Here is a 15307-nt window from a genome sequence, read left to right on the forward strand (position 1 = left end):
ACTGTGATCAGCCAGGAGCTCCCTCCCTGCTGCTGCTGCCCCATTTTTGCTGCCCAGGGTGACCTTACATGGTGTGCAACGCCCTCTCGGCCTGCTGTGCCCCCTCCCAACTTCTTGCCCACCCCAAGTCTACTTCCCCGGGGCTGGAGCAAGACAAAGACCAAGCCCTGATGCTGTGCAAGCAACAGGCAGAAGGTTGGTGTGCTGGCACTCCAAAAGCAGCAGGGCAGAGGCTGAGATGGAGAAGAGCCTCTCCCTCCCAGCAGGCACCAGCAGGAGATTCACCTCTTCACAGAGCCTGCCACTGTGATACAGTTGGCTGGGAGACAGCAGGGGGGAAAAAAACAAACCAAAGCCAAGGCAGCAAAGCGTGGCTGTTTCACAACAAGCTGGCTCCCAGCAGCAGCAGCAGCACCACAGAGTTGCCAGCCACCCTGAGCTGATCACACCCAAGCTGATACTCTGAGAGGAAGCTCAAGGACAAGCCACTGCTGCCAGCCGCGTGGGGGTTGTCTGCTGAAACTCCCACTCCAGCCAAAAGCAAGCTGGGGCATGGCAGGATGTTATTTCCTGACCTTTTCTGTCTTTAGGTGCTCACATCTAACCCATCTCCAAGTCAGTGGGAAGGCCAGAAGGGTTTGTTTTTGCAGCTCTAGGAAGGTCAGGAGTCAGGCTAGGGAAGGGAATGCATTTTGTGGAGCACCAGCAAAATGAGTTGTTCTGACTGCATTCTTGTAAGGGGGGGCCTTCTTCCACCTGCAGCCAGCCTCACACAGTGATGATTAACATAGAACCATGCAAGTGTTTTGGTTGGAACAGACCTCGAAGATCATCCAGTCCAACCATTAACCCAGCACTGCAGGCCCTCAGCACCACAGCTACACAGCTTTAAACCCCCACAGGGATGGAGAATGCACCTCTGCCCCGGGCAGCCTGGGCCAGGCCTCAACCCCTTTGGGCAAAAAAATGCTCCTAACATCAGGAAGACATTAACAGCCACGCTAGGCAAAGTCATGAAGCAGAGTGGAGCACACTGGGATTTGAAAGCTGCTGGAGGTCATCACTGCCACACGTTCACAGATTGCATTGGGTGGGAAGGGACACTCAAAGGTCATCTTGTCCAACCCCCCTGCAGCCAGCAGGGACATCTTCAACTAGATCAGGCTGCCCAGGGACACACCAAGTCTGTCTCCAGGGATGGGGCTTCCACCACATCCCTGAGCAACCTGTTCCACTATTTCATCACCCTCGCTGTGAAGAAATTCCTCCTACTGTCCAACCTAAATCTGCCCTGCTCCAGTTTCAAACCATTTCCCCTTGGCCTATCCCCACAGGCCCTTCTGAACAGTCCCTCCCCAGCCTTCCTGTAGGTCCCCTGCAGATATTGAAATGCAGCTCTAAGGTCTCCTTGAAGCCTTCTCCTCTCCAGGCTGAACAACCCCAATTCTTTCAGCCTGTCCCCACAGCAGAGGTGCTCCAGCTCCCTGATCATCTTGGTGGCCTCCTCTGCACCTGCTCCAGCAGGTTCATGTCTCTCTTGCGCGGAGGGCCCCAGAGCTGGACACAGCATTGCAGGTGAGGTCTCAGCAGAGCAGAGGGGCAGGATGCCCTCCCTCCATCTCTGGCCACACTGCTTTGGATGCAGCTCAGGCTGCCATTGGCCTTCTGGGCTACAAGTGCCAGTTGCTGGCTCCTGTGCAGCTTCTCATCCACCAGCACCCCAAAGTCCTTTTCTGCACTGCCACCCCCACACAACTCATGTACAGCCTGCAGCAGCTCTCATGCTCACAGCCCTAACAGCTGCCATGCCAAAGCCCCTGGCTGCATGCACTGGACCGTGCCAGGGCTTTATTTAGTGCCATCAGCTGTTATCAAGGACTACCCCTGCTGCCAGCAGCAGCAGAGCTGAACTGGGATTAGCAGTGGTGAGAATGAAGGAAAATACTTTCACAGACTCAAAGTGGTTTGAGTCAGAAGGGACCTTAAAGATCATCTAGTTCCAACCACCCTGCCATGGGGACACTTCCTACAGGCCCAGGTTGCTCAAGGCCTCATCCAGGCTGGCCTTGAGCACCTCCAGGCAGGAGGCAGCCACAGCCTCCCTGGGCAACCTGTTCCAGTGTCTCCCCGACCTCACTGGAAAGAATTTCTTCATGTTCTTCAATCTGCCCTCCTCAAGCTTCAAGCTAGTCCCTCTCATCCTATCACTCCAAGCCCTTGTCAAAAGTCCCTCCCCAGCTCTCCTGCAACCCCCTTCAGGTACTGGAAGGCTGCTCTGAGATCTCCCTTAGAGCCTTCTCTCCTCCAGGCTGAACAGCCCCAACTCCCCCCGCCTGTCCCCATAGAGGAGGTTCCCCAAGCCCTCCGATCATCTTCATCCTCAACAGCGTGCAGAAAAGAGGAGGCAAGGAAGAGAAGAGCAACCAGAGCCCAACCTCAGGTGGGGGAATTCCAGGTGCTTGTGTTCCCAAACAGCTTCCTGAGCACCGTTGTGTGTGTGTGTGTGTGTGTGTGTCCCCTCCACCCTCACCACCCCGGTAACACCGCCCCCTGCTTTGCCTTTCTCTCCACAGGTTGCCACGAGAGGCAAGAGCATTCACCAGACAGCCACCAGAGGTCAGTTCTACCATTATTTATTGGTTGTTGTTTTTTTTTTTTGTTTGTTTTCTTTTTTGGTTTTTTTTTTTAAATATTTTTGAAAAAATAGACTTTTTTTACAATATTTTCAACTTAAAACACACTATTCACACTGAACACGTATGGCAGCTTCACCCTACCCGAGTATGAAGTTTAAGAAGCCAAAACTGTTCTAAGCTTTGATTAAAACAAACCCCAACCCCCACCACCCCCTCAAAAAAAAAAAAGAAAAGATTAAAACAAAAACAACCCCCCAAAAAACACAAACAACCATTAAAAAAAAACCAACAAAAAACACAACCCCCCCAAACCAAACCAAAAGAAGTTGTTGTGCTGGAGACCTATTTGTGTAGTGATGATTAAACAGAGCGAAGGGGGAAAAGCACCGCTCGGATCGCTAACGCTGGGGGGGGAGGGTGTGGGGGGTGTGGGTCCTCCTGGGTTTAAATCCCACGGTGGTAAAAGCTGTGCCCTAGGAGATACATAGGCAGAGCTATGCAGGGATGTGGGGAAGGGGGTCTGGGAAGAAAAAGGGGTGATGGAACTCTGCCAACATCACGGGGAAAGGTTTGGAACATGATGCCACGCTGCAAAAGTCGAGGGAATTCCTTCCTGCCGGGGTGTTAATTTGGGTAGCTGAGACCTAGGACTCTGCACGGGTCTGTCAAGCTGCTGTTAAAGCTCCTGCTGCTTCCAAGGAGCCTGGAAGTTCTCCGGGGAGAGTGGGGGGGAACTGTTAACGTTAGTCACAATACTGCTGTTCCAAAGGGAAGTTAGCCGATTTGCATAACAATCAGATCTCCTCGCTGTCACTTTTTAAGTTAAGGCATTATCAGGTGCAGGCTAGCACCGATTAACATATCCTTAGTCAAAAACCAGACCACCTGGAGCACATCCCGAGTCCTAGCTCAAAAAAAGACAGAGTCTGCAGAAGGTTTAGAAACATGGTACTTTGTCCCAGCTCCACTGGTGCTTCTGAACTTGCAGCCCCAGCTATGGTTCCATTGAGAGATTGACTTAGTAACAGTCTCAGCACTTTTATTGAGCATGCAAGACTAACAAAACTTTGGCAATGCATAAGTGTAACACAGTGACAAGAAGAGAGAGCTTTTAACAATTAAATCTTCTAATACTGGCTTCACAGTGTGGAAATTGTGCTACATCCACCAAGAGAGGGCCCAGTCTACTCAAATGTTTAAGTACTTCACCCCAGGGACAAACTCCTTTGCGTTTGGATTCAGGTTACTCTTGACCTGAGGAAGGGAAAGAAACAGAAGTGGAGGTGAAGTTGTGGCTTTCATCTTCCATTGTCAAGCTGAACACAACCCTGGGTGGGCAGCACCAGGAATGCTGTGGGGGATTTCGAGCAAGGGGCACACAACAGGGCTGCTGCCTACACCGAGTCTCTGTGGTGACTACAAAATTCCACCCCTCTGTGCCAGCTCCCAAATTATCCACCCTCCCTTAGCACCACCTGGATGTTTCAGGCAGAGCAGGGGTGGGGGAATAGGAAAGCAGCAAACCACAGGCATGCACTGTGCACAGCAACTTCTCTTAGTGCTGAAGCAGCTTTTTCTGCAGTTGAGCTGTTCAGACGTGCCAGGAGCTTTGGGGATCTTGCTTATTTAATCAAGAGGAGGCTCCCTCCAGCCACTTCCAGGCTCTGAATGCACATGAGCACTACTGAATGTTTACATTTCTGTGCCTACCCTCTCCTCCCACTTGGCAAGCTGCTGCTCCAGCAAGTCCTGCAGTTAGAGGTGGGCAGGCAGATACCCAAAGTGAGCTCTTTATCACAAAGAAACAGAGGATTAGGCTTTTGTGTTCTTAACTGAGTCAGAAAGTGCTGCCTTGCAGCTGCTTAAGCTTGGCAGAGTAGGGGTTTGCAGCTGAAATTCACAGCAGCTGGTTTTCGTACTCTGGATCAGTAACTTTGTGTTTTGGTAGGGAAAAGCCTGTCCAGGCTGCCCCTTCCTTCTAGCTAAGCTCTGCATAGAGTCACACAGCAACAAACAGGGAAACACAACTACAGAATTGTTTTGGTTGGAAAAGACCTTCAAGATCAACTGCAACCATTCTCTAACTCTACCAAGGCTAGGGGCTAAACCATGGCCCTCATCACCACATCTCTGCCTCTCTGAAACACCTCCAGGGATGGGGATTCAGCCACCTCCCTGGGCAGCCTGTGCCAGGCTTTGAGAACCCTTTCAGTGAAGAAGATTCTTCTAATGTCCAACCTAAACCTCCCTTGGTGCAACCTGAGGCTGCTTCCTCTCACCCTGTCACTTGTTACTAGGGAGAAAAGACCAACTCCAACCTGGCTCCAACCTCCTTTCAGGGAGTTGTGGAGAGCAATGAGGTCTCCCCTCAGGAGCCTCCTTTTCTCCAGGCTGAATAAGCCCAATTCCTTCAGCTGCTCCTCACCAGACCCTTCACCAGCTTGGCTGCCCTTCTCTGGACCTACCCCAGCACCTCAATGTCCTTCTTGGAGCTCTCACTCCCCATAAAAACAATCCTATTTTAACTGCTTCCCCCTTTCTCAGAGTTCCTAGAGAGATCTGCTATGTTTCCCAAACCAGCCCTCAGAAGGTGGTTTGCACCTACCCAGCACTCAAGAGATGCTGTATTAAATGCTTGCAGCCCTGCCACTGCCTGGCAGCTCACAGGGCCAGCATGCTTCATCCACCTGCCCTTCCTGCAGAACATTGCATGCCTACCCAAAGCCACTTAAATTTTAAGCCATGGGCTAGGAAAGGCCCCCTGTGGTTAAGAAGGAAGTCACTGAATAGGTCATGTCACTTAGAGGAATATCCCCTACCCAACCATTCCACATTTCCCCTCCATCAGAGGCAGGCAGGGGTTAAGAGCCTCTGGGCCCAGGTGTGAAGAGTTTACTCTTGCCATTATCAGCCACAAAAGAAGTCAGCCTGGGACAAAGAGAGCTGTCAAGCTTTAGAAATATGACCAGAAAGTGAATTTACCACCAGATCCTCCAGTGATGAGCTGTCACTGATAACAAGGTCATTGAACTGGTCCTGGATTTGATCCATTGTCTGTGGGAGATCACGGGCTGGAATGAACCATTCGTGCTCCTCCTCCTCTTCCAGCATCTCCTGGAAGCAGCGCTCAATGAACTCTTCTTCCCACAACTCCTCTTCAATCTGTGCAACAAGAACACACTGCCTCAGCAACCAGCTCAGGGAGAGCTTGGGTCTCCATGCCAACAGCTGTGCACCCAGCTGACCACCTCCCCAGCTCTGCAGGGAGACCTGTGCTGCAGGAAGGCAAGCAGCTTTCATTTCATTTTTGAAGGCAGGCAATTGTTTTGCCCCAGGACTATGGGCTGCAGTCAAAGGGGAATGGCAGAACACCACCACCACCCCTGCCCCCAGCCCTGCCTGTTCCACCTGCAGCTTGTTACAACGTCAAGGGGAAGGAAAAGATCAGTTCCAAGTGAGAACTGAAGTTGTACCTACAAACCTGGACTGAATTCACTGCACACATGAGGAAGGGAACCAGGGGCAACATATGTTTAAGTGAAACCTCCTGTGCTCCACTCTGTGCCCACTGCCCCTTGTTGTATCACTGGGCACCACTCAGAAGAGCCCAGCCCCATCCTCTTGACCCCCAGCCTTTAGCTATTGATCAGCACTGAGAAGATGACCTCTCGGTCTTCTCCAGGCTCTAAAGAGCCTCAGGTCTCTCAGCCTCTCAGCTTCAGTGCCCTCATCATCCCTGTGGCCCTCCAGGGCTCTCTCCAGTGCTCTCTGCCTCTCTTGAACTGGACACAGCACTGCCATGCAGCCAGGCACACTCACTCAGGAAAGGGCTCTGCAGGATTTCTAGGGGGAAAAAAACAAGCATTGCCTGTCACTTGGAACCAGCAGGATCTCCTTGGCTGTGGACTACCTGCTCACCCACTGTGCTAGGGATCTCTATCTACATGGTCTTAGAAGCTGTTCAGAATGCCAACCTGCTGCACTACGAGCAGGAGGACTCAACCAGTGCAGAACTGACAGGCAGTGCCAAGATGAAAGTCTTGCTTGGTTGTGCAGTAAAGAAGCTCTGGGGGGAGTTGATCCAGACAAATTTTCCATGTCCTGCATGATCTTACTTAGGAGTGGAAAGCAGGGAAACAGAAGCTGGAGTGAATGACTTGCCAGACACAAGGGAGTGGGAAATGATCCAGGACAGACCGAGAAGCTCACTCAGTGGAAGACTGAATGAGTTTTTCCTATCTATCCTTCACTCAACCCAAACATATTCTTGATCCTGAAGTGGAAATTCAGTCACACACCACAAACACCAGGTGACAAAACACCAGTGTGAGATTCCTGCAAGATATAGCTCCCCTGTGCTGTGGGTGAACACATCCAGCAGCTCCCTTGGCACTCAAGCTGAGTCCCTGCTGCTCAGAGCCACTGCCCAGACAGCTGTTCCCACATGGAACACTGACTTAGTAATTTCCCCAGTAAGCACTCCAGCAAGTTTCCAGTCAGTCCTGCTGGTGAGGCATTGCCTCCATGCTGCATGTGGTTAAAGGCAGCTGTGGGCACAAAGCCACCAGCTCGTGTTACAGCGGGGCTTGCCTGGCTCCAGGGCTTTGGTTACCTGGTTGTACACTTACAGGTGCCTCCAGGAGTACCAAATAAAGTTGAATTCTCCCAAATGTCTTTAAATCAATAGGATTTGTCCAGCCCAAGTTTGCCTGGTTGAGAAGTGCCTGCAGCTGCAGGTGAGCAGGCTGCCACACGGTATTTGCCTGCCTCAGTGAGACCGCTCTCCCCTCATGCTCTCCCCTTTCCTCTTCTCTGAGACCACTCTGCACTCCAAAACCAGTTTATTTGCAGCACAGCTCTCAGGTCCTTGCCCAAGAAGTACACATCCCATTTGCTAACTGCAGGACAGTTCCCAGACAGAAAAACCCACCACAGAGACAGTGATACCGGGACCATTCTGGCCTATGCACAAGAGAATGGAGATTTTTGTGAGCAACCCGAATTGCAGATTAGCTTTGAGCCCTGCTGGCACCCCAGAGAGAGCAGCAAACAGAGCCTGCTGCAGCTCAGAAAACAGAGCCTGCTGCAGCTCAGATGCAGCAGAGCCACACTGCTGGAGTGCAGCACAAGCAGCTACTCAAGTGCAAAGACCAAGTTTTGATTAAGGAAGGGGTGGTGCAGAAGCAGGCTGCTGACAGGCAGCTGCCTGCAGAGGCAGGAGAGGAAGTTGCATCCAGATGCAAGGTGAGAGATGAAGTGAAGGCTTCCTTGCAGCCCAACTGCAAAGACCAGCAGGATGACACTGAAGTATTAAACAACAAACAGGACTGTCACCCAACAGCTCTCCCTCTGAGGAAGAGCAGCCTTGTTGAGGAGGCAGGGATGTGCCCAGACATATCCAGCTCAGAACTGCCACAGCCAGCATGTCTGCACACGCAGAGCTTCACAGCCTAGCAGGACCTGTCCCTTCCAAAGGGCCATGTTAAGCCTCTCAACTTGTTTTTAACTCCATCTTGCAGAGGCAGATGCATTAGAACGTGCTGCACTTCCCAGACTGTCCACCAAGATTAGAGAAAAAGAAGAATTTCATGCTAGAGACAGAGCTCTGCCTGCTCCCCACCATGCTTCTAGCAAGCCTATCTAAAAACTCCTTCTGCAAAGGACTCCCAGTCTGGTTGCTAAGCCACTGCACCACTCCCTTCAGCTAGAACATGGCAAAGCAGCCCAGGAGGCCTTTCTGGAGGGCCATGACTTGCCTGCCTGTTGAACTCCTCTTCGTTCTCCATCCACATGTACTCTGCAAAGGGATTGTCATCTTCATGAGAATGCCCATTGATGATCACATCCTCACTGATGATGCTGGGGCTGGTACTGCTGCGACTCGGATCTTTCATGGCTGCTGCTTTGACTGGAGGTCTGCAATTAAGCAAAGCAGTCATTAAGAGGTGTGCAGACTCACTCATCACATTCCACATGCCCTGCCCACAGGGAGGCTGCAGCTGGATTGGAAGGCTCTAGGTAGCCTAGCAGAGGAGCTCTGCTAATGCCAGGGAGTCCAAGAGCAGCAGAAGTGCTGCTTCCATTGTTTTGGCAGAACATGGATCATTCCAGGAACAAATTCATTTCCCAAATGAAACCTCACCAAGGCCAAAGAACAGTGACAGAAAACACAACCACAAAGCCCATGTGCTGGGCAGCAGGAAAACAGTGAAGGCAGAAACAAAAGAACAATTTGTTTGCCAAAACACTTCCAAAGCTCCCACCTGAGTTCCCACAACGTCCCCTGGGAATCAACCGCCCAGTGTCCAGAAGGAGGTCAAACAACACTTCAGGAGAGTTCCCAAGGACATGCCCATGGTAGGGAACATTTGGGTGTGATTTTCAGCCTCCTCAAATTCAGTTATGGGATGTTCTGTGTGTGGCATGAACCAACTTTTACAACCACTTCACCTTGTGAGCAAGGCAGAAACCATTGCCTGCCGATTCCCTCCGGAGCCCAGCCAGCACAGCAGCTCCCACAGCTGCCTCCCTGGCAAAAGCCCACTGCCTGGGAAGCTGCAGGTGAAGACACACCGTAAGGTGCTGGCAGACAGTCTGTGCTTGCCTCTTGTCCCACGTCATTAACAGGGACAGGCAGGCCTGGAGAGCAGTCAAGAGCTCTGCGTGCCCACAATACGTGACAGCAGGCAGCCCGAGCTGCAGCCACGAAGGTACAGCTGGCCAGCACCAAGTGATGGACAAACCACACATGGGGGCTGAATCCTTGTCCTAAGAATGGCATCACAGCCCTGCCAGGGGCTCTCTGAGCTCAGAGAGCCAGGTCTGCTCAAAGCCCAGCTTCTAACTGAAAACCTTAGCTGTGAGGTACCCTAAATAACCCAGGGGTGCCCCTTCCCCTACATGGTGCTGGAGCACAGGCACTGGAACAGCCAAGTGTCTGTAGATACCAACGCAGGCAGTGGGGATTATTTGGACAACAGCACACAAAGCATGCAGGCAACAGGCTCCAGAAAACACATCTTGAATGGTTTTCAAACACTGCTAGAAACTGCCAACAAAAAGAAGGCAGCAGTGAGGGGAAATCCTTTTCTCTTTTTCCCCAAGAAGCGTTCTGGCTCACTGTCTGCATATCAAAAACTGAGAGGACATCCAACTACAGCCTCCATTGCTGCTAAGAGTACAAGGGCTTACCATGCAGCAGCTCATGTTTGCTTTCTGTCTATCAGCTGGTCCTATTTTCTCCAGAACTCATGCAAGTTTCAGTTCAAAGTGTGTTCTGGAACGCAGCAGGTCACAAACCTGCTCAATTAAGAGAAGCACACAGCTGAAGAGAACCTGCCTGGCTTCACTGTGTTCCAAGGTTTTGAAATCAAAGTAGGGAAGTCACTTTAGCTCCCTAGGAAGTACAACAAATGAGAGCAGAACCCGGGCATTCTAACCAGAGAAAACAGGTTCCTTTTGATGTGCTTTCAAAACAAACCTGCCAGGGATTACCGGCAGCGTTTAACATCAATCAGGAAAAGCCACTGCGTGTAGTACCCTGATTCAAGCTTGAAACGGCTTCAAGCAACTTCAGCTGTTCACAAGCTAACAAACAGGGCAGGCTCAGAGAAATAAAAGAGGTCCAAGTTTAAAAAAAACCAACCCCACAACCCTAACTTCTTTATTTTTTTCCCACCTTTGTCTGTGTGTGTGGAGTGAATCCTGCTATGAATATTCCACTGGGCTTCCACACACCAACAACTCACACTGCAGGTGAGTAACTGCATTAACAGGGTGGGGTAGTGGGGCCAGACTCCAGCCAAAAGAGCACCTAAACAAGTCCATGAAGGTAAAAAGAATAGCAACTAAAACACCCCTGGTTCCTTTGTGTAAAAACCTCAAAGGCTGATCTGTTGAATCATGGACAGGTTTGCCAATCTCTTAAGCGTTCCCACAGCGCAGAAGGGATTTGCTGAGGGAGGGAGGGAGGGAGGGAGGGAGGGAGGGAGGGAGGGGAGAGGAGGGCATTGCTCCATGTTGAAGGCTGAAACATTTCATCCCCTTGCTGCCCAAGGACGATTGGATGATTATCTTCAAGATCCCAGAGGCTCAAGCTGCATAGCTGAAGTTTATCTGATGAAGCCCTAAGCCTGCCGAGGTTTTCCCACAGGAAAACACGTCCACAACCATCCTGCATGAACAGTTAGGGAGCCTCGGGCCAGTCCCTTACTCCCAAGCACTCCCTGTAATTTGATTTTCTGCAACTTGTAATAAAACAACACTGCAGAGGGAGCTTGCCACTGCACCGTGGCAAGGCACAAACCAGCTGGCTGGCTGTGCTCTTTGGCCAGGACAAGCCCGGGCTCGTTCCACCAGATCCAGGGTTTTCAGTCACTAGCTACAGGCAGTTCTGAGGAGGAGAGCCAAATACCTCCAAGCCTTGCAGAAAGTCACAATCTGAGAGGGTTGCTGCAGGAGGAAAAAAAAAAAAATACAAAGTCCCAGTGACAGGCTATACTACAGGGTGTGAATAAAAATAACCCATTTTCCATCTGTGTGTAGGTGGAAAGCAGAGGATGGCAAAGCTCCTCACACCAGAACAGGAAACAGAACATTAGCGGTGCTAAGGAACAGAAAACATGGAGAACTTCACCGCAGGGCTGGGACTGCAGACCCAGCCCCAAGTTATTCCAGGATTCAGTCAGGGGGTGGGGGTGGGGGGAAAGATGCAGAAAGCACAGCTTAAATGCAGAGGAAAAACCAGACAAAAAATTAGGGTTTTTAATCTCAGGCATGAAATGAGAAATCAAAAGATCCTGCAGAGCAGCAGGGCTTGCAGCTGACTCAAAGTGGTTTCTGTCCCAAGTGTGGGACCTGTTAGTCCAGACTATCATTAAGGTTTATTAATTTACCTGCTTCTCTGAATTCTGCTGCATCTGCAACGGAGAAGCGCCCTGAACCACCCATCATTGAAATTCAAAGCTTTGTGAGTGAAGATCCTGCACTTAAACCACAATGGAAGATGATCTGCTGCCCAGCTCGGGGAGGGGCTAGTTCCAGACATCAAACCCGAGGTCAAGTACGAAGGTATTGACTTCAAGCACCCCAAAGCAGCGGCAATCAGCAAGCAGCACACTGGGGTTTTAGCATCAGCTGAAGTGTAAGCAGAGCTGTTTGTGCAGCAAGGAGCACTCTGAACTTCTGCAGATGGTGGCAGCTGTTTATCACCCTGTGATTACTCCTGTGAGTCAGGAGCGCTTGGCCGAGTTCCTTGTTATCTAACTAGATTAGCAAATGGCAGTGCTCGAGTGCACTGATTATACGCCGTGCAATAAACACATTTCTTCACCGAGATCAGGAGGGCGGCTATCTGATACCAACGCTTCAAAGCACTCCCCTGGAGTTTAGGTGTGAACAGCCCAGGCATTCACACACTGTGTCAGAACCGGGGCTGCAAAAAATCCAGTCGGCTCTAAGGAGCAGAGCCCTCCCAGAGGGGAGCCAGGCAGGCACGGAACGTCGGGCAGGAGGTAGCGTTTGCTCCCCAGCACACCCTCCTTGGTGCCGATGCCCTCGGCAGCAGCAAGGGCCGACGCTTCGCTTCAGCGGGAGCCGGCTGAACCCGCCGGGACGCGGCGTTCCGCTGCTCGCTCCCAGCTGATTATCAGCTCGGTTACGGCGACGAAACGGGTCCTGGCCCGCCCGCGGGCGACCGCACAGCCGCTGCGGGGATAATCGCAGATTCCCAGCTGCCGGCACGGGCGGCTCAGGTCCTGGCTGCACACCGAACCTCCCCGCCGCGAGCCCCGCGGCCCAAAGAAACCTGCACGGCCTCCCTGGCTCAGCGCCGCGGCCGCGACGGCCGGGGCCGCCCCCTCCCCCGCCCGCTTTGTTCGCCCACAAGGGCCGCCCCCGCGACGGGGGTTCCGTCCCGTCAGGCCCCGCGCCGCCGAGCGCCCCCCCCATCCCCCCCCATCCCTCCCCAGGACCCGGATGAAGCTGGAGACAATAAAGACGATGCCACGGGGCCGTCCGGCCGCGCAGGCCCCGCCACTGCGGGACGGGATGGGGGGAGCCGGGGTCTGGCACCGCCTCGGGGGAGGGGGTGGTTCCCCCCAAATCCCCCCCCGCCTCCGCGACGGTAGCGGCAGCCCCTCCTGCGCACTCTCTCCCGCGCCGCCTCACCTGCGCGCAGAGAAATGGGCCGCGGTCGCGCACGCCGGCTTCGAGGTGCTCTGCCACTGCCTCGTTCCCCGTTCGCTCCCCGGTTCCGCTCCGTGCCCGCCGCCCCTCTCACCTCCCAGCGCCGCAGCCTGCCGGATATGAAGTCACTTCCGCTACCTGTGTGACCTCACAGGCACTGCCCCGTGCTTCCCCGGAAGTGGCGGCGGCAGGCTGGCAGCCCTGCTGGGCAGGCGGCGCGGTGGGCACCGGGAGCTGTAGTCCGGCCGGCCGCCGCACGGCATGCCGGGAGCTGTAGTCCCGCCGGGCGGCCATTTCGCGTTGCTGCGCGGGACACGCCGGGAAAGGTAGTTCCGTCGGGGCAGGGCGAGCCTCCATCTTGTGGCGCCGGCTGGCATGGAGGCGGCGCGGGTGGTGGGGAGTAGCCGGAGGTTAATAGAGCTAATAGATTGATCTGCTTGTAGTGGCACTAGAGCGAGGAGGGCACCGCACCCGGTGTGCAGCTCCGCTTCGCCTTCTCCGGGGGGTGGGGGGGGGGGAGAAGGGAGCAGGGAGGGAAGCCTCGGAGAGCGCTGCGGGGTGCCGTGCCGTGCCGCGGGGGCTCCCGAGCCTTTCCCAGCCGCCCTCGGGGGTCACCGGTCTGCACGGGCAAGCCCTTGAGCGCTGGGCTTCACTGAGGGCAGGGACATAAGAGTACTTCACGAGCTGTAGGATCTTCTGTTTACGAGCCAAGTGCTTCTGCACTAGCCTCAGCTTAAAGCTCTGTTAGGAAACGGGACACAGTGAGCACGCTGCTGGGACCCACGTTAAGAGCCTGCACTTCAGCCCTGTCTACAAAACCGGTTTAAAACAAAAGCAATTTTTGTATTCTCTCCTTTGTTTCCCCTCCTCCTTCTCAAAGGCAGGATAGAAATGCCTCTGTCCTTCAAACAGCACCTAGTAAAAGACTCAGGTTTTAGCAGGGATCAGAGGCAGGCTGTGCTCCTGGCTGTGTTTACCCGAGTGTCTGCCTCGGTACAAGCTTTTCCAGTCCTCTGATCTTTACAGTCTCTTAAAAGGCAAAGAAAACCAGACCCTGCCAGTTAAAAGCCCTTTGTTCCAGCCAAGCCACTGCTGAATGCAACCTTACTGGCTCTGCAGTCAAAATGCAGTGTTTGCAAACCCACCTCCACTCCACACCCACCTGGGCATGGAGCATTGGAAGCTAACCACCACCACGAGCATCAAATCTGCCCCAACAGCAAGCTGGCAAATGAGTGGTTGGGGAATGTTTCTGTGTGCAGCTACAAAGCCCCTCAGTGTCTGTTGCACAGAAGTAAGGAACCTTGGCTTACCCTGGGAACCCATTCATGATTGAAGAGATACCAAAGGTGAGCGGATTTGCTTGGGCTGAAGCAGTGAGCCAGGAAAGTGCAGACCAACTTGCTCAGCAGAGCTCTTCCCATCACACCCCCTGTGAGGCTGCAAGGTCTCCTGTGCTATCACCACACTCTCCTTCCTCCCCTCCCAGGTCTTTTCTCCACCAGGCCCTTTCCAGCTGCTCTGCCCCAAGCCTGGAGTGTTCATGGGGTTGTTGTGCCCCAAGTGCAGGACCCAGCGCTTGACCTTGGTGAACATCTAACACCCAGTGTTTACCAGAAACCAAGAGCTGATGGGAGCAAGGCATTTTGGGAGGCTAAAGTTGGACTATGTCATGGATACTTTCCACCTGAGAGTTTTTGTGGTGGGACACTGTAGAGGATGTAACATCCTCCTCCAGTTTAATCTGCAGCAGTTACAAGAGGCTGAAGCCTGTCCCTGCAGGATGCTGAAGCTGCAGGGGATGGCTAAGGAAATGCTGCTTCTCCAAAGAAAGCACACAGAAGTGTAACATTTCAGTAATTAATCTTAGCTACAGGGTGGGAGGAAGTTTGAAATGCTTGGAAGAGATGGAGAGGGTGCATCCGGAATATTGCATCCAGTTTTGGGCCCCTCAGTTCAAGCAGGACCTCAAGGAACTGCTTAAAAGTCCAGCACAGAGCCACAAAGCTGCTGAAAGCAGTGAAACAGACTTCCTGTGCAGACAGGCTGAGGGAGCTGGAGCTTGGTGCAGCAGAGCCTGAGGGGTGTCCTCATTCATCTTGATAAAGATGTGAAGGGCAGCACTGGGAGGATGGAGCCAGGCTCTGCTCAGGAATGTCCAATGATAGATAAAACAAGGGGTGCAAGTTGGAGCAGAGGAGGTTCTATGGGAACAGAAGGGAAAACCCTTACTGTGAGGGTGACAGAGTCTGGAGCAGGCTGCCCAGAGACGTTGTGGAGTCTCCTGTGGAGACTTCAAAGCCCTTCCTGGCTGCATTCCTGTGACATGCCCAGGGTGGCCCTGCCCTGGCAGGGGGATCGAGAGTGGATGACCTCTGGAGGTCCCTACCACCCCCTAGCATTCTGTGAAACCTTCCAAATAAATGTACATCTACCACCTTGAGAGAGAAAACAAACACTGCCAAACAGTGGGTGGTTGCTTTGAA

General features: G+C 53.0%; 1 protein-coding gene across 1 annotated transcript; it reads right to left on the reverse strand.

Moving 5' to 3' along the window:
* Positions 1-3658: 3658 nt before the first annotated feature.
* Positions 3659-12913, reverse strand: PAIP2 (poly(A) binding protein interacting protein 2). Its single transcript, XM_068157723.1, has 4 exons — positions 12804-12913; positions 8393-8552; positions 5619-5798; positions 3659-3890 (listed from the first exon to the last, which is right to left on the reverse strand). The coding sequence occupies exons 2-4, from the start codon at positions 8528-8530 to the stop codon at positions 3825-3827; spliced, it is 384 nt and encodes a 127-aa protein (XP_068013824.1). The 5' UTR covers positions 8531-8552; positions 12804-12913; the 3' UTR covers positions 3659-3824.
* Between the last annotated feature and the right edge of the window lie 2394 nt (positions 12914-15307).

This window comes from Melanerpes formicivorus, unplaced genomic scaffold (assembly GCF_026170545.1).
Source record: "Melanerpes formicivorus ecotype bairdi unplaced genomic scaffold, bMelFor1.0.p_v2 SCAF_2, whole genome shotgun sequence".
Classification (NCBI taxonomy): Eukaryota; Metazoa; Chordata; class Aves; order Piciformes; family Picidae; genus Melanerpes; species Melanerpes formicivorus.

Bases quoted from the DNA above. Each gene is read 5' to 3' on its own strand.
- PAIP2 (XM_068157723.1), bottom strand. From the start codon at position 8,530: ATGAAAGATCCGAGTCGCAGCAGTACCAGCCCCAGCATCATCAGTGAG. The intron at 5,799-8,392 runs GCAAGTCATGGC...CTTGTTGCACAG, and splicing joins AAGAGGAGTTCAACAGGCAG to ATTGAAGAGGAGTTGTGGGA. The intron at 3,891-5,618 runs GTAAATTCACTT...TCCCTTCCTCAG, and splicing joins CATCACTGGAGGATCTGGTG to GTCAAGAGTAACCTGAATCC.